Genomic DNA, 22,464 nt, shown 5'->3' on the forward strand with positions numbered 1-22,464 from the left:
AAAGTCCCTGCACAGAGAAGCTAGCATGTTGTGGGGTGAGAGGTTCTACCCCAGCCCTTTGCCTGTTGTGCTAGTTTCCTGAGTGCTGTGAGTTCAGGGATGGATTAACCTCTTTGCCACCCATAAGCAAAGAGAAATTTGCCGCTGTAGGGAAGGGGAACACAAAGGGTGTGTGAGAGAGAAAGGGAAATAAAGCGCTGTTAGGCAGCAAAAGGCTGTCTGAAATAAGAGGGAGCGAGGAGAACTTGCTCGGCATCGGAGGCGGAGCCTGAGTGGTGGTGTGAGCCAGGTCAGATGACACCGTGCACTGCAGGATGTTACTGGAGGGTGGCGCGGCCAGAGACAGGCCACCACCACTCCTGAAACTTTAAGTTGTTGGGTTTTTGTTTTTTGTTTTAAATGGGAACACTCTTTTCTCCTCATCCTTGCTCCCCACCCTCCCTGTAGCTAGCCACTCACACTGTGCCCCATCCCGCCATGGCAATGGCAATATTTAGAGGGGAAAGGGAGGATTCCCCCTTGTGCTCCCCTCCCTACAGCTACCGCCGCCCCCAGAGAGGCATGGCAAAATTTGTGGAGCAGCAAAAGTTGCCTCTCCTCAAATTTTGCTGCCATAGGCAGATGCCTCTGTCTTTATCCACCATTATGTGCGTTTAACATAGCAGAACATTAAAATATGTGACAACCCACCTGCAGTTGTATGAACATACTGAATCAGACCATTTGTTTATCGAATTTGTGCTAGACTACGTTGAAAGGCAGAGGCTCCTCCTACTTTATATATGAATGGGGCAGGCATGGGAATAATGGATGTAGCTGCCACTCTGGTGTCTAGTCTGACCTATAGCATTAGCAGCCAGGGAGTGATTTTTGGCAGGAAAATGCCATGGAATTAGAGGGCTGAACACCTTCTTCTGTGTGGCAGTCCCAAGCCATGTCACAGCCTATGCAACTACTCTTTTAAGGTTTAAGAAACTTCCCAAACTAGGTGATACATTTAATATCACATCTAATTGGACTGTTGGATTTTAGTTCTGCTTGTTTCTGTACTGCTATAAACAACAGTTTCTGAAACAGAGAGACAGCATGGTGTGATAGCTAAAATGTTGGACTAAATCTGAGGAGACCCAGGTTAAAATCCCCACTAAGCTATTAAGTTTCAATGGGCAACCTTCGTCCAGTAATTGTGTCTTAGTGTAACCTACCTCACAAGGTTGTTATGACTCATAAAAGTGCGGGAAGAACCATGTATGTCCTCACAGTCATTGGAGGCTGGATGAGGGAAAATGCAATAAATAAATAAATGAAACTCCGGAAATGTGCACTTCGCAAAACTGTGTAAATTTAATTAACTTCCAACTATAAGAATGATACTGTATACTAATCTTTTCATATTCGTTTAGATGGATGGCATGTCATCACAGGCTTTTTTCTTTTTCTTTTTTACTTTTGAAAAAAAAAAGTGGGTAGAACAAAACAATCAAGACTCTAGTTTAATATTTTCATATTTATTACATTTAGTTTTAGTTTTTAATCATTTAGCAATGGGGAGTGTTATGTAAAAGACCCTTCATTTTCTCCCTTTCAGTGTATGTGTGGTTGGCATGTTCTCATCACTGATCCTGAAATGATTTGCTCTGTTTGTTTTGGCTGCATCTGCTCAACCTAAACTAATGCATTCCACTTCCTGCATTCCATTTGACATTTGGATACAGTAATCCCAATAAAACCTCCTGTGGCAAAGCTTTTTAAACTTCTTAACATACCCAATGACTGAGGGGATTAGCAAACTAAAACTGCTAAGACTATCATCAATAATTTTGAAGGATATGAAGTACCTCTTTTTCTTAATACTAGATAATTAAGATATATCGTAGTTGGGTGGTCCTTTTTAACCTGTGTGAAATGGCTTTGCAAAGTATTAGTTTAAAACTTCTTGTTTGTATGGAATTAGGACTGAATTGTGGGGGGCGGGGATTGTGTCTGGTTCATCCCAGACATGAAATAATGTTTTGTATACTTAGGTCTTTGCTTTTTAGTGACTACTGCCAGAAAAGCTGACTACTTTCTTTAATTTAGGAATCCTTAATGTTTTCCCTGCTAACTGAGCAAAGGAGCACTTTTAAAAAGTGATTATTCTCTTTACCGGGGGAGAGCAACTGGCCATATTCATCCCCAGCGCGGCATCCCTCTAGTAGTTGCTGGTCTCTATCTTATGTTTCTTTTTTAGTTTGTGAGCCCTTAGGGGACAGGGAGCCGTTTTATTTGTTTGTTTTGATTTTATCTATGTAAATGGCTTTGGGAATGTCTGTTGAAAAGTGGTATATAAATATTCATTATATTTGTTATGTTTTGACCACAAGTTGCATCTTAACCGTAAAATTATAATTTATTATTTTACTGAAGACCTATAAGGTTTGATCTCTGATGACTTTTTCATTCACTATAATTATCACCATTCATTAAGCATTTAAACATACTGTTGTATAGAAAACAGAAAAATTCTGATGAACCTGCATATAAAGGGCTTGAATTTGAAATTGCTCTCCTGCAAGAAGGCACATCAATTCACACAAGGGGAATTTTTGCTGATCCCCTTTCCTGCAGCACTTTGCTCATGTTGCATGCCATCATGTTTCAGAGGCCTCCCCCACCACCAGCGCAATGCACAAGACTGGGATGCAGAGGAAGTGGAAGGCAGGAATAAAAATTAGGATCCAAGCCACAGTCTTCAGTGGTCTCATATATTCAGTCATCACACCAAACATATTGTTTAATGCAATTAACTATAACTAGCCAACCCACACAGAGCATCGGTGCACTCTTTGGGAGCGTGCTGTTCCCCACTTCCAGCCCCACTCTCTTTTGCCCCTTCCCCCTCCCTCCAGCCCTACTCTCTCTTCCCCCCTCCCCCTCCAGCCCCCTTCCCCCAATCTCTTCTTACTGGGCGGCAGCAGGCCAAAAATTTTCCCTCCCATCCTGGCCTCTGATGCCTCCTGCCTCCAGCATCCAGGCCCAGCCGGGCTGCCACCTCTTCCATATTTTGGACGGCCAGGCCAGGCCGTCCCGCCACCTCTTGCTTGGTCAGGTTGCCGCCGCCACCACCTCTCATACCTGGGACGGCCTGGCCAGGCCAGACCATCCCGCTGCCTCTGCCTCCCACTTGGTCGGGCCTCCACCTCTCATACCTGGGACAGCCTGGCCAGGCCAGGCCATCCTGCTGCCTCCGCCTCCCGCTTGGTCAGGCCGCTGCCGCCTCTCATACCTGGGACGCAGGGGCGTAACGAGGCTGGAGTGGGCCCAGAGACAAAATTTTAAAATGGGCCCCTCGCTGATACACACACACTCACTTCACATGAGACTTGCCTCTGGGGGGTCCCTCGAGGCATGGGGGCCCCCAGGCAGCTGTCTCCCCTTGCCTAATGGTAGTTACGCCCCTGCTGGGACGGCCAAGCTGCCCCGCCACCTCCCACCGGGTTGGGCCGCTACCGCTGCCGCTTCCTCTTCCATACCATGAATGGCCTGGCCTGGAAAGGACAGGCCGTCCCGCCGCCTCCCAGCAGCCAGCCGAGGCCACCACCTCTTGCCATTTTGCGACCTGCTCACACTGCTGCCATTTTTTCTTCCCCCTCAACTCTTGCTGGGCCCAGGAACTCTCGCAATGAGTCGCAAGAGTTCCACCGCCAAACTCAGGACACACACCGGCTAAGAGAATTAATTATATAGATAGATAGATATTTGAAGCAATATAAATGTATTTGTGAATCAACCCTTAAAGTAATTTCACATGCCATGTCTTATTGGCCTTATTGATTGCCAGTTTGGTTCTCTGCAATACACGTGACCATGAAAATACGCTCCGGAGGAAGTAAATGCCTTTACTCTAGCAGACCCTCATACTTAAATCAGAAGCCAAGTGCACAGATTTCATAACTTGTGCTGGTTTTATGACTGCTCATTTGCCAAGTTGGGGGGCGGATAAGGACTAAACACACTATCAATGTATAAATCACATTTGGTTATAGCTGCATGAAGACAGACTTCTCCAACTGAGCCTTTTGCCATTCTTAAAAGCAAATCATTGCTTTCACCTTTTCATTTTTTGAAGAATTCAACACTTCTTCATCTTGACAACCTGCAAAGAAATCCTGGTTTGATGTATTTTCAGTGTTTGGGTTGGTCTATAGTTTGGACATGTGTTGGACCATAAGTCAAAAGCAGAGAGGTCATATTATGGTAGGGAAAGGATTACATTTCTGATGTTTTCTGAGTGACTTAAATGCTGATTCAGTTTACGATACTGTCCATTTTCTCAGTTCATATTTGGTTCTGTATCCTCTGCCAGATTCTTATCTGTTTCTGGCTTACACTAAAGGTATGGAGGCACATGACTAACTGCCTACAGGGAGAGAACCAACATAGGCAGCAAATTTCAAGCAGCTACCACAAGTCTAGAAGTTGTGTCCACTGGCCCTCAGGCTACAACTTCATTTACTATAGGTCATATGTGTCAGAAAACAACCATCATTCATTCATGACTGGCATTCTTGGAAATTTCAAAGTTCGTGGGGACAAGAAATAAATAGCCAGTCACACACTATTGGGAAAACAGCTTATACCTTTTTTAAAATAGCATGGCTTGCATCGATAGCTTAAAAAACAACTGTGGAGAGGAGTCAGTACCATGGAGATGGACAAGTGGATTGGAATGGATAACTAGTTAAAATGCTTTCTGGCTCAACAAATCTAATGCTGTAGTTATCACCCCAAAATAATATGTTCTCCTTGAGGCACTGTGTGAGAGAGGATAGTGTGAAAGCTTATCCATTGAAGTCATCTGCAGACATTACAGGTTGTAATGTCTTCACAACCAAAAACAACAGTCCCACTTATAAACCATTCCAACATTGTGAATGACTTGCCATTTCCTATTCCCAGTATCTGTGTATACACCCCAACTGTGTATTGTATTATTATTTTTAGCACGTTGGAAGCCACTCTGATAATTTTGTTCCTGAAGAACATGGTATCAATAGCATGTGTTCCACATCACTGTTTTTTCAGCCAAACTTAGGATGAAAATAATAATACAATAATAAAGAGATTTTATTTACAAACAAATTTAACAAATGGAAGCTCTAATTATGTAGGCTCCACTTAGGAGTAGGAACAATGCAAACCCTATTAGGTCATTTTTCATTGGAAACTATTGCAATGAATAATGTTTCCAGTATCAGTAGATGATACTTTAAATTAAGTGCTGTTTGTTCTTAGTGGAGGAATAGCTCCTCCAATCTTTGCCCTTTTCACTTTGTCACTGCTTCTGAATGTCTTCATGGTGATTTTCCTATGCTTGATGTTGCCATCCCAGCTCCATCCTCCTCCTGCAAGTGGGACAAGTAGGTGCCACTACAGGAACACATCAGCTGTTGAATTGGTGGGAGCCAATTGGCACACCAATGTGTTGGAAATCCAGCTGAATTACAGCAGTGATGGGGGCTTCTTGGGTGATGACTGCTGATGATATAATCACTTCCATTATATCCGAGCTGATGTTGGGTCTGGCCACCAACATGTACTACAGCTTTGATTATCTTATCTACTGCTACCATAGCAACAACCCAAAGCAGTAGTCATTGCTTGCATTGTCCCCAATAACACCATCTACAAGATGGAGGTTGAGCTGTTATATGTCAGCCCAGTTACGTGTAGTGTTTTCATGTCAGCAGTACTATATGTCACTGGAGGTGAATTTTATTACCTTTAAACCAGAAGAAAGCACAGTATTTTTCAATAAAGAGTGAACAGTCTTTTGGGAAGGTGGATTGGAAAGGGAATATATAAGATGGAGCAAAATATCTCTTTCAGAGAGACTATAAGCCTTATTATGTAGGCACACCTAGACACTTCCTGAGGTCTGTAAAAATAACTCTGGTTTTCCATGCATATTTAAAATTAATATATTGACTACTTGTTACTATTCTATAAAAGTGCCAACTTTAATTTTCACGTTAAACCTTGTGGTTGTAAATCTGTGCTGTTAATATAAATGAGGCTTACAGGACCTCACTCCTGAAATATATGATAATATCTAATGCTTATCTTCCTTTCTGAATACTTCTTGATGGGTTCAGCTTTACTGTTGGGCCATCAGGACCTGATGCAATCCTATTTATCTATTTATTTAAAATATTTACTCCATCCCTCCACTACTGCTCAGGGCAGCTTATAACATTAACAAAATAGATATAAAATAAAATAATTTTAAAAATAATAAAATTAAATAAGTTAGAAGACCAAATTAAAATTACATTTAAAAGTTACAAACTGTAAAAGAAAAATCCCATGTAAATTTTCAGAATGTAACCCATGATTCAGGTTAATGAAATAGCATTATAAATAGAATCATAGTGATGTTTGATTGCCTTTAGATTAGTCACACTGTGTTCCCTTCAGCTGAAATGCTGAGAACTAAGATGTTGAGGTTTGAAATGTTCATTTTCATAGCTAGCAACTCAGGTTCTCAGTGATTCGTACTCACATAGGTGCGGGTTACTGCTGCAGTGTTTTCCTGAAGCAAAATATACAATTACTAGCCAACCCGCACAGAGCATCTGTGCGCTCTTTGGGGGCGTACTGGTCCCCTTTCCCAGCCCCACTCTCTTTTGCCCCCCTCCTGCCCCTCTCTCTTTTCCCCTCCCTCACACTCTTTTGCCCCACCCCCTCACTCTCTCTTGCCCCCTCCCTCACTCTCTCTTGCCCCACCCCCTCCCCTCCCTGTTGCCCTACCCCTCCCCTCCCTCTTGCCCCACCCCCTCCCCTCCCTGTTGCCCCCCCTCCCTCTTGCCCCCACCCCCTCCCCTCCCTCTTGACCCTGCCAGCTAGATCTCTGTTAGTGGTGGGGCCATAAGCAGGGCCTGAGATGTCGAGCGGAGGCCCTGGCAGGTTCATATGGGTGAATGTGGTCCAACAGGTATCCCGGCCCCAAGCTATGTACAGCTTTAAAGGTCAAGACCAGCACCTTGAACCTAGCCTGGAAGCAGACTGGTAACCAGTGAAGTCTGCTGCAGGCTGAGCGTGACACTCATGAAGTGACTTGCACCCACGAGCATCCTTGCAGCAGCATTCTGGACCAGCTGAAGCTTCTGAACTGTCTACAAGTGCAGCCCCATGTAGAGCACATTGCACTAGTCCAATCTGGACATCACCAAAGCATGAGTGACTGAGGTTAGGTCTGACTTGCCCAAGTAGGAACCCAGACTAAAAAGCACTTCTTCACACTGCTGCCATCTTGACTCCAAGGACAGCTTTTGGTCCAAAGGAACCCCCAAGCTGCAGATTGTGTCTTTTGTGGGGAGTGTGATCCTGTCCAAGACCAGATTTACTTCTTTGCTCGGATGACCAGTGTTACCAACCCAGAAAACTTGCATCATCTGAATTAAATTTCAGCTTGTTTGCCCCCATCTGGTCCAGAACAGCCACCAGACCAAACTAAACTAAAAGTTAGGTGGTGCTGGGTGTCGTCAGCATATTGATTGCTCCATAGTCTACATCCATGGATAATCTCTCCCAGAAGTTTCATGTAGATGTTAAACAGCATAGGAGAGAGAAAAGATCCCTGTGGCACCCCAAAGGACAAGGGATAGAGCAGGCATCCCTCAGCACCACCTTCTTTCTCCAGGTAGGAGCAGAGCCACTGTATAAATGTGACCCCAAGTCCCTACCCAGAGAGGTGACCATGGTTGATAGTATCAAAGCCGCTAAGAGGTCCAGGCAACTCAACAGAGCTACACTCCCTCTGTCTATCTCATGGCATAGGTCATCCACCAGGGTGACCAAGGCAGTGTTTGTTCCATATCTAGGCCAGAAGCCAGACTGGAAAGGATCTAAATAATCAGATTCACCCAGGACTGCTTGGAGCTTGCCCAAGCAGGGGAGGTTAGAAACTAATTGAAAGTTACTTAAGTCATCTGGGTCCAATGAGGACTTTTTGTCCTCATGACTACCTAATGACTACCTGATTCAGGTGAGGGGGGTGCCACCCCATGCTTTATAGAGGCATTCACCACCCTGGCCACCCATGGACCCAGTCCCTCCTTAGCAGCCTTTATGAACTATGAGGGCAAGGGTTGAGCACGCATGTAGTAGGCCTCAGCCTTCCAAGCAGCCTGTCCACCTCCTCAGGCAACACAGTCTGAAAATGATCTGGTATAACCAGACCAGATGGTGCATTGGCAGCATCCAGTTCCGGTGCCGCAAAATCCTTAGCATCCGAGTCAGAATGGATACTAGTGGTTTTATCTGCAAAGTATCATGCAAACTGATCACAGCAGGCTGCCAAGGGTTCTGTTTGATGGTCTTTGAAACCCTTACATAGGAGGCCCTAAACAACTCGTAAAAGCTCCACGACGACATTGAGCAGATGCTATGGTGGTGGAAAAGTAGGATTTCTTCACTGCTATCACCTTCATTGAATAGGCCCTAATATGGGCTCTAACCTGTTTTCTGTCACTTTCATTCTGAGTTTTCTGCCAACGACACTCAAGCAGTCTGCCAGCCTGCTTCATTGTCCGCCACTCACCTCTATACCAGGGAGTCACTTGGATTAGCCGGGTCAGGAGAGGACACCTGGGTGTGACCATGTCAATCACCCGATTCATCTCCTCATACCAGAGGAAAACCGGGGCATCAACAGGATTGTCCATTCTCTCAGCAGGAAAATCCCCACAGAGCCATCAGTAATCCATTAGAATCTATAAGCCTCTGAGTGCAACCATCTTAACTGGTCCCCCACTCCTTTAGAGTTATATTGGGTCCAACCTCAGGGCAATCGTCACCAGATAGTGATCCATACATGGTATTAAGGCCTCCTCGACTTTCCACAGAGCACCACTATCCACCCTTGACTCAAAGACCAAGTTGAGCGTATGGCCTGCCACATGTGTGGGACCAGAAATCAAGACAAGGCCATGGTAATCATGGAGGGTATGAAGTCCCGAGCTGCACAGATAAGGTGGCCTCCACATGAACATTAAAGTCCCCCAAGACTAACAGCCTCAGGGTTCTCACCGCCACATCCAAAACCACCTTAAGCAGCTCTGGCTGGAAGACTGTTAGACAGCAGGGTGGGTGGTATACCAACAGAATCTATCCCTCATGATCTCACTGCATGCAGGCACTCAAACTGGTCAGAATTGCAGACAGTGCATCTGGTGAAGGGGATGGTATCATGATAAACCAGGGCAACCCCTTCTCCCTACTCACCCTGCTTTGGCTGATGCTGCACCTGGACACCTGATAGGCACAGCTGGGAGAGATTTACATCTGCCCATTCATCCAACCAGATCTCCATAATTCACACCAAGTCAGCATGCTCATCCAGGATAATCTTCTGGATGGCTGTGGTCATCTATGTGTAGTTGTCTGGTTGCCATAGCACTACATGGTAAAAATCTAAATTCTGTAGATCCAAATTGCACAGTTGATTCTCATATTTTATGTGGGACTCCCAGAGGCATTACAGTTGCTTGTGGTCAGCAGTGTGTGGTCATTCATGCTCCTCTACTGCATGTAACCAAGCCCGATGAACATACAGATAAGTAAAAGCCATTCAAAGCAGTTTCAGATGTGATCATAGTGCAGAGGACAGAAAGTGAAAATGTCATATGCTTTATATTCACGCACTTCTTATCTTGTCTGAAATAGAACTTCCATATATTTCCATTAGAGGTGGGCAGGAATATGAAGGTTCTAATTTGGACAAATTAGAGAAGCGTATACACAGGAAGTACAGTACAGTAGTGCTTCCTGCTCTTCCCACATAATTGTCATGTCTGAAGAAAGATTGTGAATAAGGGAGTGTAATTTTTAGTCTTCTCTGAATAAACCTCTGATCAAAATGTTTAATGCTTAAATATATGTGCAGATGAGAAGTTGGAAAATCTAGATTTGAAATTCTAGGGGGTGGGGTGTGGAATTGAGATACTGCATGCTGAAATAATGACCCCTGATCTGTCTTATCACCACATGCTATGCCTAATGTGTGTTCCAGTACTTCTATTCAATTCAAATCATATTATTGCAGTGTGTGTGTGTGTGTGTGTGTGTGTGTGTGTGTGTGTGTGTGTGTGTGTATAGTCACCAACCTCCTTTTAATTTTAGATTAGAATTCTTGGTATAGTTTTACAATTAGAATACTCTCCTCTCAGCTAAACTGTTGATGTACTTGAAATTTGTAAGTGGAAATAGAAAGCTTTTGTTTGAAAAGCTTAACTTAGCCATTGAAACCTGGCACTTTTAATGACATGATTTTGTGACTGTTCTCCAGTTCAGTAGGGTGGGAAGATGGAAGAACCTCAAAGCCCTCAGCAACACATTTACCATAATTTTGCCTTGAATTTGTTTACTCAAATCTGAGGATAGTGAAAGTCTCAAATTGCAGTTTCTAGGATGATAGGCCCTTGGAGTATTGTGTCTGAAATGCTTCAAAAGATGGCAAGGACTTATTCAAAACAAAACAAAACATAGCATTAACGTATGTCTGTAACTCTGAAGGGCATTATAATGGGTTTCAAAAACAATATGAAAAGCAAAAACAGTATTTGTTCTGTATTTTATGAGACATCGGAAACACAAAACCGTTACATGGATTTATAGTGGGCTGTCCTAGAGTATGTTCTATGGGGCTTTTAATCTGGTACAGGGCAATACTTTGAACATAAGACATCTTTTTTGTAAAAAAAAACACATCTGGCAACCCTGCAATGTCATCTATCTAAAAGCAAATGTATTTAATTAGCAAGGTCACCTCTTGTCACCTTAAACATAAATCAACTATTTCAATTTCCATACAAACAGCCTGCCAGAATGAAATTTGTTCCACTGCCCTGAGTTCTTGTATCCAATCATTTTAGCTAATTAATTAAATTAGTTCAGGAGGTAGATTTGTCCCACACCTCATACATTTTAGACTGTCTTCCTGGATCCTCTTAATGGCATTTGAGAGCCTCTCTTTTTTCTGTTAAAACAAAGAAGGACCTCTAAACTTCTACTTTGTATTTAGTCACCTGAATCACTCTTTTATTTGTTCTTTGAGTTTATATAGCAGGGGGCATATTTCCAGTTTGCCCCTCTGCTGTTATATCTTATTCAGAAAAGGTCAGTGTCTTATGTGCTGCTACCACTCTCTTAAGAAGGCAAGCTGTTCAATTCTTCAGCTTCCGTAGCCATTAGATATGAAAGTAGCAGATGTAAAATCAAATTCCCATCTCCCCCAAAATTGTTTAATTCAGGTTGTGGATTCAGTGCTGGTAAATATGCAACCAGAAAACTCCCTTTTCTCCCTTCATATTTATTTCCTTTGACCAAATGTTGTCCACATGGCTTCCATAAATCCATTAATCAATGCTGTTTCTCTTGAGTATAATCACATGACAACTGTAAGCCACTGTTTTACCTCAAGTTAAATGCTATGGAATAGCATAGCCAATTATAACAGGGTAACACATGATTAAATCCCTGTTTCTACCTATGCTTGTATGATTATCAGTGTAATGAAGTAGAGTTAAAAGGTAGTTTTGCTGGGATATGTGTCAACAGAGCTTTGATAAATCATATGACAGCACAGAGGAGAATTTCTTTTGCATGAAAAAATATGTAATTATAAAGTAACAGAGGGTCAATTAACTAACCAGTTAAACTTCTCAAGGGAATCGTAGCAGGTAAGAACTCAGTGAATTTTTAGGAGGTGGAAAATGTTTGTATTGACTATGCTTCTTTAGAGGCGCAAATACATTAATAGTGGTATCTGATTTATTAGTTATATTGTTTGATATAAAACAGATTAAAAAGAATCTTTTATATGTTTACAGACTGTTGGAAAAAGAATACCTACAGCTACAGCAATTCAGGAGCCAGCGAAAATAGAACTGGACAGCAGAACAAAGAGTAGGTCTTGCTATTATTTCCATGCCCCACCCACTCCTTGTGCTCAGAGTATTATTTATTTATTCGATTTTTATACCGCCCTTCCGAGAGTAGTAAGGCCTCTTGGGAAATCTGGGCCACTTTTCTATCTTGGCAGTTCTAAAATTTCAAAATAAAGAAAATGTACCATGAGGCTTTGGACAAAGAGGTCAAGAGAACACATTTTGTTTCACAGACCTTAAAAATGGTATTATCCTGTTACTTTATATCCTGCTGTCTTCCACCGAATATTGGATTAAATTGCACTTTCAGCCCCTAAAGAAATCCAATTTGTTGGGGGGGGGGATAATTTTAAATTGGTTTTAAAAATTCTGTCTTGCAGATGTGCCTGGGAATAAAAAGCAAGAAGTATTTATACTTCTCTCACTCTGCATGTTTAATTTGCAGGAAAACATGCTGTCATATGGTAAAGCCTCTCCCAGAGGAAATAAAAATAGTAGTAGGGCATTTCCAGCACTCTGAATAATTGAGTTTAAATGTGGTTGAAACCTATAATTAAGTATATTTGTTTACCTCTGATTTGCTAACTAGAAAAGTCGTTATATTACAATTAGTTTTTCATGTTTTAATCCTGTTTAGACAATCAAGTTCTTAATAGCCACTTCCCCCAAATTATGCTATTTTGAAATTGATTAGATTATTTCTGGAAAAGTCTGAAAGTATGGTTAACTGAGACTGTAGTATGCTATGAGAGAGGAAAGTCCCTACTCTCCTCCTGCTTTGTTTGCAGTTCAGCCTGTCCATCTCATTTTCTATTGGGAAAGGTGAGCAAGCAGACAGATTGAGCCAATGAAATACATCAGGGAATGGAGCTTCCTCCATTACATTCTTGTCTTTCTCTCTCTGAGATACTTAATAAAATTGGAAAAGGAGGTTTCAACATAATACCTTAAAATCTATTTGGCAAATGATGAAAAATGCTGTACGTGTGTTCAGCAGAGTTCTTAAGTAGCTTGTGCTGCACTGAGAAAATGGCAGAGTATCTGTATATATTGTTTGGTTATCTGTGACAATTGGTTACTGTGCTGATTTGGAGATGATTATAAATTTGTTTCCAATAGCAAAGTTGATAACTGTGGCTTGTAGAAGAAAAAGCAATGTCTTTAATTATAGAATTCTTGAATTATAGAATTGAATTGTAGAAGTTAAAGTAATGTCTTGATAAAGCAATGTCTTGAAAAATAAAGCAGTGTCTTGAAGAGGCACCTTTTTAACGTGGTGATTCTCTTTATTTAGCAGGGGGAGAGTAACTGGCCCTTTCCAGCACAGTACCTCCAGTGACTGTTGCTGGTGTCTATCTTATGTTTCTTTTTAGATTGTGAGCCCTTTGAGGACAGGGAGCCACCTTTATTTATTTATTCTCTATGTAAACTGCTTTGGAAACTCTTGTTGAAAAGCGGTATATAAATATTTCTTGTTTGAATGGAGAAATAAGTATTAATAATCATTGATAATAATATATTTCTGCTATAATTATTTAGTTATTTGTACTTAAAATCAGTTGGTGCTGTATCCAAATTAAGCATCAAGAGAGGCCCCGTCTACAGGTTTGTAACCTGAGATTCAAGAAAAGATACATTAAGGAGGGAGGAAAGTAAAGAGAAGAATAATGAACTGGGAAAAACCAGAGTGAATAGTTAAGGAGCCACTTGATTATAAGAGAGGAAAAGAATAGGACGTTGGGTGGAAGGCATTCCAGTGGTAGGAAGTGGCAAGGAATAAGGGGAAATGGGAAAATATGAGCACACATCCTCCATTCCGGAGCAAATGTGAGCTAAAGGGCTTTAAAAGCCCTGTGTGAAAAACTTCCTGCTGAGGCATGAGGACATTTTTTTGTTCTTAAAAAAACACATAGTTAAACCAACACATTTTTCTCAATGAGTATGTGTTTTTTTTTAAAAGCTTTTGTGCACAGGTCAACAGATTGGGAAGTAGTCAAGAAGCTTTATTTTAAAATTCAAACCAAGGACTTTTTAGGAAAACAAATCCTGGAAATGCAAGCCACAACAATGGCAAAAATCAAATGCATTTACAGTAGTCCATATGGTCTATAGAAGGGCACAAGACTGAACAGGTTCCTGGCTTTAAATACCTGGGAGTAGTCCTTCACTGGCACTAGGAAGACACATGTGGACTATGTTGCATCAAATGCACAGAGGAGTACTTCTGCTATCCTTAAGTTTCTCTGGACAAGAAGTGGCCATTATATACCCACAGTGCTTAAATTGTATGAAGCTAAGCCACTAGCACAGCTTCTCTATGGTGTCCAGCTGGGTCCGTTCTCCAACTTTGCCCCATTAGAGTGTGTGCAATCAAAGTTGTTAAGAGTAGCCCTCCAAGTTCAAAGACGTGTCTCTAATGCCACCCTGTGGGAGACAGGCTTGATGAAAGTGGAGGCAAGGGTCTGGATTACAATACTTAACTATTGGCTTAGACTATCTTTCTGTCCCTTAAGTCTTTCCCCCCTAACCCTGAGCGATGACTTTCAGTCCAACTGGAAATGGTCAGTTATGACCAAAATATTGTCCCTGGGCCTATCCCCACCCCTCTTAGTTAATATGGGCTACGATCCAGCCAAGGCTCTCATCAAACAGCGCATTACAGACATAGAGCTCCAATCTGATATAGGCAGGGCCCTGAACTTCCTCATCTGTGAAGGACTTAGGTATTCTGTCTCTCCTGTGGCATATCTAACACAACTGGAAGTTCCAAAGCACAGGAGGACCTTCACACTGGCACATTGCCATGTTCTCCCCTCAGCTGTTCTTGACGGACGAAATAAGAAGATCCCACCCTCAGGACGCCAATACCTTTGTGACTCTGGGCAAGTAGAAACAACAGAGCACATCCTTCTTCAATGTTCATATTACAGGGATATTCACTCCACCTTCATTCTATCACTATTCCCTAAGTATCCTAACCATATGGACCAATTTTCAGCTCTCTACTCACTGTTCCCTCTAAGGCGTGCACACATGCGTGCACTCACAAGTTTTTGAATATCCGCTCAGTTCATTTTAGATCCCGCTCAGATTGAATCAGGAAGGCCCCGTTTTGAATGCACATGCGCACACACTACCTTGATACTGCCATCCAGAACAAAACTCATTTCACACAGAGATGAAAAAAATTAGAGGGACCACTATCTCTACTGCTCTCTGAAAACAACCCCGCCACCACTTTACAGTGTTGCCAGGTTTTGCGCAGCTGTAATTAAAATCCGGTGGATGATTACCTATTGCTCGTGCCCAGCGCCCAACTTTATGGACTAACTCCAGCATGCCCTTTGCCTGCTGCCTCAGAGTGCTTCATGGCAGCCCTGTGCTCCTGCAGTTCTACAGTCCCACAGCTTCTTGGCTTTTCACATTGCCTTAAATTGATAAAACTCTTACTATATAGTTGCCCTTGTATGGTTTTATATGCCTCCACGCCTTTCATATAACCTTTTAATGCATTTTTGCTTTTATGCCTTTATGATTCTTTTATGGCCATTATTAATTATTGTTAACTGCAATCTTCAGATCCCAGCCATTAAGGGTCATTTAGTTTGCGGTCTTGATTTTGACCTAGAAAGCCATAGTTTTCTTTTAAATACTACTTCTATTTCTGATATTTATGGTCTTTTAGCATATGATTGTATTGTGTTGCTCATACCTAGGCTTGTAAAATCTACTTTTATTTTTAATATGTAATATATAGTTATCCCTTATACTTTATGCTGGTAAGTGACCGTAATAAAGATTCATTTGATTTAATTTGATTTAGTAGTTCATAATGAGGACAAGGTACATTGGAACTGCTAAAATTGCAAGAGAAATGGAGAGAAGGAAATTCGAAAGGATTTCTGATTATGCTGCATTGAAATTGCTAAACAGAAGTAAAAAACTGGAATTTGTTGAGGGAATTCTAAAAATGGTACTTTAAGGAAATAAAGTACTTTTATAGATGTTCCCTAATTGTTCTTTCTTTATAACAGAAAGGCAAATAAGTCTGAAATCCCCATTTATTCAAAGAACCAGAAATGTGATTTTCCGTAAAAGCTTCCTCAAAATTATGAAACCTATATTATCCGCAAATGCTCTTTCCCTTGTCATTTTCCCCACCTTCCTGTCTATTTTGAAGGCCACAGGGTGGTTTTTTTAAAATAACTTCTCCATTTTCTAAGTTCTGATAACAATAGCAAGTAGATCAAATGCCACCATGGCTTTAAGGAAGGACTCTTAATCTTGCTTTGGGTTTTGGAATTCTCCTCAGAGCTGTGTGATGGGAATGAGAAGCATGACAGCTATTTCCAGAGCACTGAAAACCACTGTAGCAGAAAGTGGTTCTTGTACATAGCAGACCAGGCAAAGAGGGTTTTTAAGGGCAAAAGAGATATCAAAAAGTGTGGTATGTGAGAAGTGTAGAAAAATTATTTCAGAAATACATTTTTCTGATACAGGGCGACAACTTCTTTGAAATACAAATAAACTACAGACAAGTAATACTAGATTAAGATTATCATTGGATTTTAAAGCAGACCCCTGTATTATTATTCTCATCACCATCAGTCCTACTAAGTAGTAGTGAAACAAACCTCAGATAAGATCTTTAAATATTATTCTTGTTTTGTTTTAAAGTACATCTGATTTCTGTAGCAAATCCTCCTCATGCCTCCAAAGCCATGTTATATAGAGTTATGTTATAAGGGTTAGAGAGGCTTCATCATATAATTGGTGGCAGCGGAAATATAATTACAAAAAATGTTTAATGGGGGGGGGAAAACAATTTCTCTGTTGTTTCTTTGATGTGGTTAAGGAGGCCAAGAAGAACTATCACTGATTAATTCAGGTCAGGCTGGTTCAGGCCAAGGAGAAAGAGAAAGAGAGGGAGGGAGCTACAAGATGTAACTTCTGAAGTTAAAGAAGTCCTTTTATTGCAGGAGCCCCATCTGGCAGACATACAATTCTGGGAATTCTAAGAAGAATTCTCAAATTGTTGGTAGGGATGTCCTGAAGTTGCAAGTATCTTTAAAGAGGATCAGGAGAGAGCTTTTAGGACGCAGGGGCCTCGCTTGCTGTCTTCAAGGTGTGTGGATGGTCAGGGGCAATGGGACGTGGGCTTGGAGACAGAAGCCAACAACCACCCAGCTCCACCATCATGTACAAAGCCAAGGGCAGGCACAAAAGCAGTGCTTCTTTTGGCTGATGGTCTAGAAGAAGTCTCTCTCAGGAGATGAGCTCTCATGAGTGTCTTCTAATAAAGGAACTCTCTTCTGGCCCATCAGCCAAAGAAGCCATTGCTGTGCCTGTCCTCGGCTTTGGGAATAGTGGAGGAGCTGACTGGTAGTTGGCTTATGACTCCTCATCTGGCTCCCTGAACCTCACATATGGTGGAACAGCTCTTTGGGACTTCTTTAAATTCCTGATGATTAGTGTGGAAGATGTGTACAAAGAATTACCGTTACAAAGAAGGTTGTGAAAATGCTGGTTCCCTTTGCAGCATCTTAGTAGTCTGAATCAGAATTTTCAGCAGTTGCTGCTATAAAGAGCAAATAATGATAAAATACTTGTAACCCAAAATTAAACTGATGGTTTCAAACATAAAGCCTGGGTCTGAAAAGCTAAGCAGCAGCAAGCAAGCTCATCCCTCTCATTGAAAAAGAATGTGTGTTTTTAAATCTCTGCCTAATCAAATCAGTAGCTTTAATCACTGAGGTATGGTCACAAAAGTATGTTATATTAGGGGGCAGTATCAAAAGGATTCCTTTTGGGAATCCTGTTGTAACTCTTTAATAATTTTATAGTTTATTAAATTTAACATTCAACAATTTATATGAAATGCAATATGCACAACTTGCAATATGTATAATTAGACTGATTGCTATTGCCTTATAGTGATCTCCTACTATATGACTCTGTAATAAGTTGCAGTCCTCTTCAGCACCCACAGGGATGCATAGAACAATATAAGAACTACTATATATTTAATTCTCTTGGGACCATGCGTGCCCAGGATTTGGCGATGGAACTCTTGCGACATGCTGCGAGAGTTCGGGTCTGAGGGAAATGTCGGTTGGGGGTTGGTGGAGGAGGCCGAGGGGGTGCCACTCCGGCAGCTGGGCACAGCTAGCAAGGAGAGGAGGCGGCGGGCGGCTGAGCTGTGCCACCAAGAGGAGCCCAGCTGGGTGGCTGGCAGCAGCAGTTTCCCAAAAATGGCTGGGCGGAGGCTGGCGCAGCAACTGGGCCTGTTGTGGGGGCTGGGAGGGGGGAGAGCGGCAGAGGAGGAGGCAGGCCCTGGCAAAGGAGGCAGCCAGCAGGCGAAAATGACGGGAAATAGATTGGAGTGGAAGGGAGGGGGGAAGTGACGAGGAAAGACTAGCAGCACAGATACTGTGCGCCGGTTCAGCTAGTATATTTTAAAGCGATATTATAATTCCATGACTTCCAGGGCTCTCCCAGATAGCAATAATAAGTGCTGGAAAGGCACTTTTCCAAGGTCAATTTTACCTTGTTTCCACACACTTCAGCAAGCTTACTAATTCTAGCCATTGTGAAATACAAAGCCAGGGTCCTAGTGATATTTTTCTCAGCCATCTTCTGGCTGGTTCTTGCATACCATGAATAAACGCTTACTACTTTTCTGATGAATAGTGGTTCTTTACAGAAAGCAAGAATTGGCCAGCAGATAGTGCTGAGAAAATCACACCAGGACTCTCCTGTATATCTGAACAGAGTATGAATTCACACTGGAAAAGACGATGCAAGCCTGCCAAAACAGAGTAAAATTGTACTTGGAAAAGTCCTATCTGGAAGAGCCACCAGTCTGGTGATCAGAATGAAACTCACAGTTCCTTTGGATCAGTGGATGGTCAGGCTGTATTCAGTAGGTGGAAGAACTGCAACTTTTGGATGGCTACATCTTGCAAATAAAATTTAAAAAAGCAGGTCCATAAACAGTGTTCTCTGCAGGCCTTCTCAGCCCATCCTTTCTCTCTGGTACTACACAAAACTCCTGAAACATTCTGAGGGCAAACTGCTTATCTAAGGTGCACCACTTACTAAACATGCTCCAGCAGCTGATGGTGGGAGAGAAGCAGGGCGATTGTGATGCTCTGGTTGGTAACTCCAGGCATGTTGTTTCTATTCCACTCCCTTTAAAAATATTAGTGCTAAGTGGTGATGCTACAGGTTATACCTTAAGACAGCCATAATGTGAATGTCAAATAAGCACGGTATTTCCAGAGTAGCTTTTTAATTAGCATTTCTGCAGAAACCCTCACTGTTCTTCTTTGTTGTGTGAACATCAAATGTTTTAATATTTCATAAACTTTCTAAAAGCCAGCTGCTTTTGAAACTTTAGGAAATTCTTTTTTGTTGGTTTTATTATTCATTTAACATATTTTTATACTGCCTGATATGTACATATCTAGGTAGTGTACAAATATTTGTACACCGTAAAATATATACAATGGAAAATATTTAACAAATTATAATAAATGACAATAAAAAACAATAGAATAAAATAATTATTAAAACAAGTTTTTAACATTATTAAAATTCTAATTAAATGCCTGAGAAAACAGAGTCTTGAGGTTATTCCTGAAAACAAACAAAGAAGGAGATGCTCTTGTTTTAGCAGGGAGCATATTCCAAAACCCTGGGCAGCCACAGAGAAAGCCCGGTCCTGTGTCACCACCAAACGAGCCGGTGGCTACCGTAACTGGACCTACCTATAACCAGATCTCTCTCAAATAGCATGGACCCAAGCCATTAAGGGCTTTATAGGTAATAACGAGCACTTTGTATTTCACCCGGAAACATATTGGCAGTCAGTGCAGTTCTTTTAAAACTGGTGTTATGTGGTCCCTTCATGTTGTCCCAGAGACCAATCTGGCTGCCTCATTCTGTACCAATTGTAGTTCCTGGACTATGTACAAAGGCAACCCCATGTAGAGCGCATTAAAGTAGTTAAGCCTGGGGGTTACCAGCATAGGTACCACTGTTTTAAGGTCATTCACCTCTAGAAATGGAAGTAGCTGATGTATCAGCCAAAGTAGATAAAAAGCGCTCCTGGCCACTGCCTCAACCTGAGAAACCAGGGTTAGTTTTGGGTCCAGGAGCACTCCCAAGCTACGTACCTGATCTTTCAGGGGAGTGTAACTCCATCCAGAATAGGCAGATCTAAACCATCTCTTGGATCCCAACCCCCAGCAGTCAGTACCTCTGTCTTATTTGGATTCAATCTCAGTTTGTTATCCTCATCCAGCCCATTGCTGCCTCCAGGCAGGCATTTAGGGAAGATATGACATTTCCTGATGAGGTTGGCATGGAGAAGTAGATCTGGGTGTCATCAGCATATTGATAGCACCAAACCTCACAGCAGTTTCATGTAGATGTTAAAAAGCATTGAAGACCATATGGAGCCTTGTGAGACTCCACACTTCAGTTCTTGCTTAGCAGAACAACAGTCTCCAAGTGACACCATCTGGAAACTGCCAGAGAGGTAGGAGTGGAACCACTGTAAAACAGTGCCACCCAATCACACCCCTCTCATAAAGTCCAGAAGGATACCATGGTCGATGGTATCGAAAGCCTCAGAGAGATCAAAAAGGATCAGCAGAGTCACACTCTCTCTGTCGATAGCCAGTTGAGATCTTCTGTCAGGCCATGGCAGTCTCAACCCCATAGCCCACACAAAAGCCAGTTTGAAATGGGTCTAGATAATCTGTATCATATAAAACTGCCTAGAGCTGAGAGGCCACCACCCATTCAACCACCTTGCCCAACCATGGAAGATTAGAAACAGGTCTGTTGTTGTTATATTTATTCAGTTTCTATATTATTATTTATTTCTATTTCTATAATATGATTATCAGATGAGATAAGCTAAGTTGGGCAAGGGTCAAGAAAACAGGTTGTAGGACACACAGTCCGAAGCAGTTAGTCCACTTCCTCAGGAGTCACAAACCAAAAATGACCTATTTATTATTTATTTAACATATTTTTATACCACCCAAAACTTACATCTCTGGGCGGTTTACAACAAATTAAAAACAGGAATTAAAACATTAGTTAAAACAAAAACAAAAAGTTTAAAACATTAAAACAATTTAAAATTTTAAAAACAATATTTTTAAACAGCATCTAATCTAATCCCATAAGAGGAGTTGCTGGACACCGCCACAGTAGACTCTGCAGTAACTATGGAATCCAGATTGGCGCAAATATGAGAGAATTTATCCGCAAAGAAGTCGGTAAAAACGTCACAGCAAGTGGCCGTGGTTCCAAGTTTAACCATCCAAGATGGTTCCAAGTTTAAATTCAAGTAGGAGGAACATACTAGCCCCCTCACAACCCTAGACAACTCAGCTGGATGTGAATTTGTGGAAGCAATGCGGGCAGAAAAGAACTGCTTCTTTGCCGCCCACACTGCCAGAGCATAGGTCTTCCAGTGTTCTCTGCGTTGTGCCCGATCAGACTCCCACCTTCTTCCACTTGCACTCTAATCATCTACCTCGCCGCTTCAGCTGGTCCACCTGTACTTTTTGCAGTTCAGGTGGACCTCACTATAAGCTGATCCAGCATCCACTGTTATGCATATCTGCAGTCAAGTAATTTATTTATTTAATTTATTTATCATATTTTTACACCACCCAAAACTTACGTCTCTGGGCAGTTTACAACAAGATTAAAAGTAAAACATTAATTAAAAACAAAAACAAAAAAAAATTTAAAAGCAAGAAATTTAAAACACAATTGACATTTCATCTCGGCATACATGGAAAAAAAACAACCAAAAGGGTTAATTTTGCATATCCCCGTTTTGGAGACAGCTGGAAATGACCTCGAAGGTCATTTCCAGCCACCATTTTGTGAAGAGGAACCATTACGTGGCTTATTTGGGACAACCTCCCCCCCCCATCTTTCTTTTGGAAAATCATGGGGAAATGCGGCAATTTGGACTTCTGGGGGGCATTGCTGGGCAGCTGAAGGCCCACGGAGCATGGTAGGGCACTTTATTTCTCCCATTTTTTACATTTTCTGGTCGTTTCCCCGACAATTTCTGGACCTGCGGGAACCTAACCCCGGCAATCCCATTGACCTAATGACTCAGTATTTGCAGTTTCCTTATCCATGGTAATTGCGGGGAACAGAACCCCTGTGAATACCAAGGTTCGCCTGTACATGATTATATGTAGAGGGAGTATGTTTAGATAGTGATATATTGAAATACATTGGGTGTGTGTTTGTTTTTCTTTCAGTAAAGGAGTATTGCAAAGTTATATTTCCATATGAAGCACAGAATGAAGATGAATTGACAATCAAAGAAGGTGATATTGTCACTCTTGTAAATAAGGTAATTGTAATGTTTTTCTGTTTAAAAAGTTGTCATGCATTTTTATATGAAAAATAGCTTTTGACACTTGCTAATGCTCAGTCAAAATGGGTCTCTTTGTGTGATCATGATGTATAGTTTTAGGGCTGGCACTAAAGCATA

General features: G+C 41.7%; 1 protein-coding gene across 7 annotated transcripts in view; it reads left to right on the plus strand.

Annotated features, from left to right (window-relative positions):
• SH3KBP1 (SH3 domain containing kinase binding protein 1) overlaps positions 1-22,464 on the plus strand; it is a 285,503-nt gene that overhangs the window by 188,587 nt on the left and 74,452 nt on the right. For all 7 annotated transcript variants that reach the window (XM_053307972.1, XM_053307968.1, XM_053307970.1 and 4 more), the window contains 2 exons: positions 11,871-11,946; positions 22,229-22,323. In XM_053307972.1, the coding sequence (XP_053163947.1) occupies positions 11,871-11,946; positions 22,229-22,323 (171 nt within the window). The remainder of the gene's footprint in view (positions 1-11,870; positions 11,947-22,228; positions 22,324-22,464) is intronic.

This window comes from Hemicordylus capensis, chromosome 3 (assembly GCF_027244095.1).
Source record: "Hemicordylus capensis ecotype Gifberg chromosome 3, rHemCap1.1.pri, whole genome shotgun sequence".
NCBI classification, from domain to species: domain Eukaryota; kingdom Metazoa; phylum Chordata; class Lepidosauria; order Squamata; family Cordylidae; genus Hemicordylus; species Hemicordylus capensis.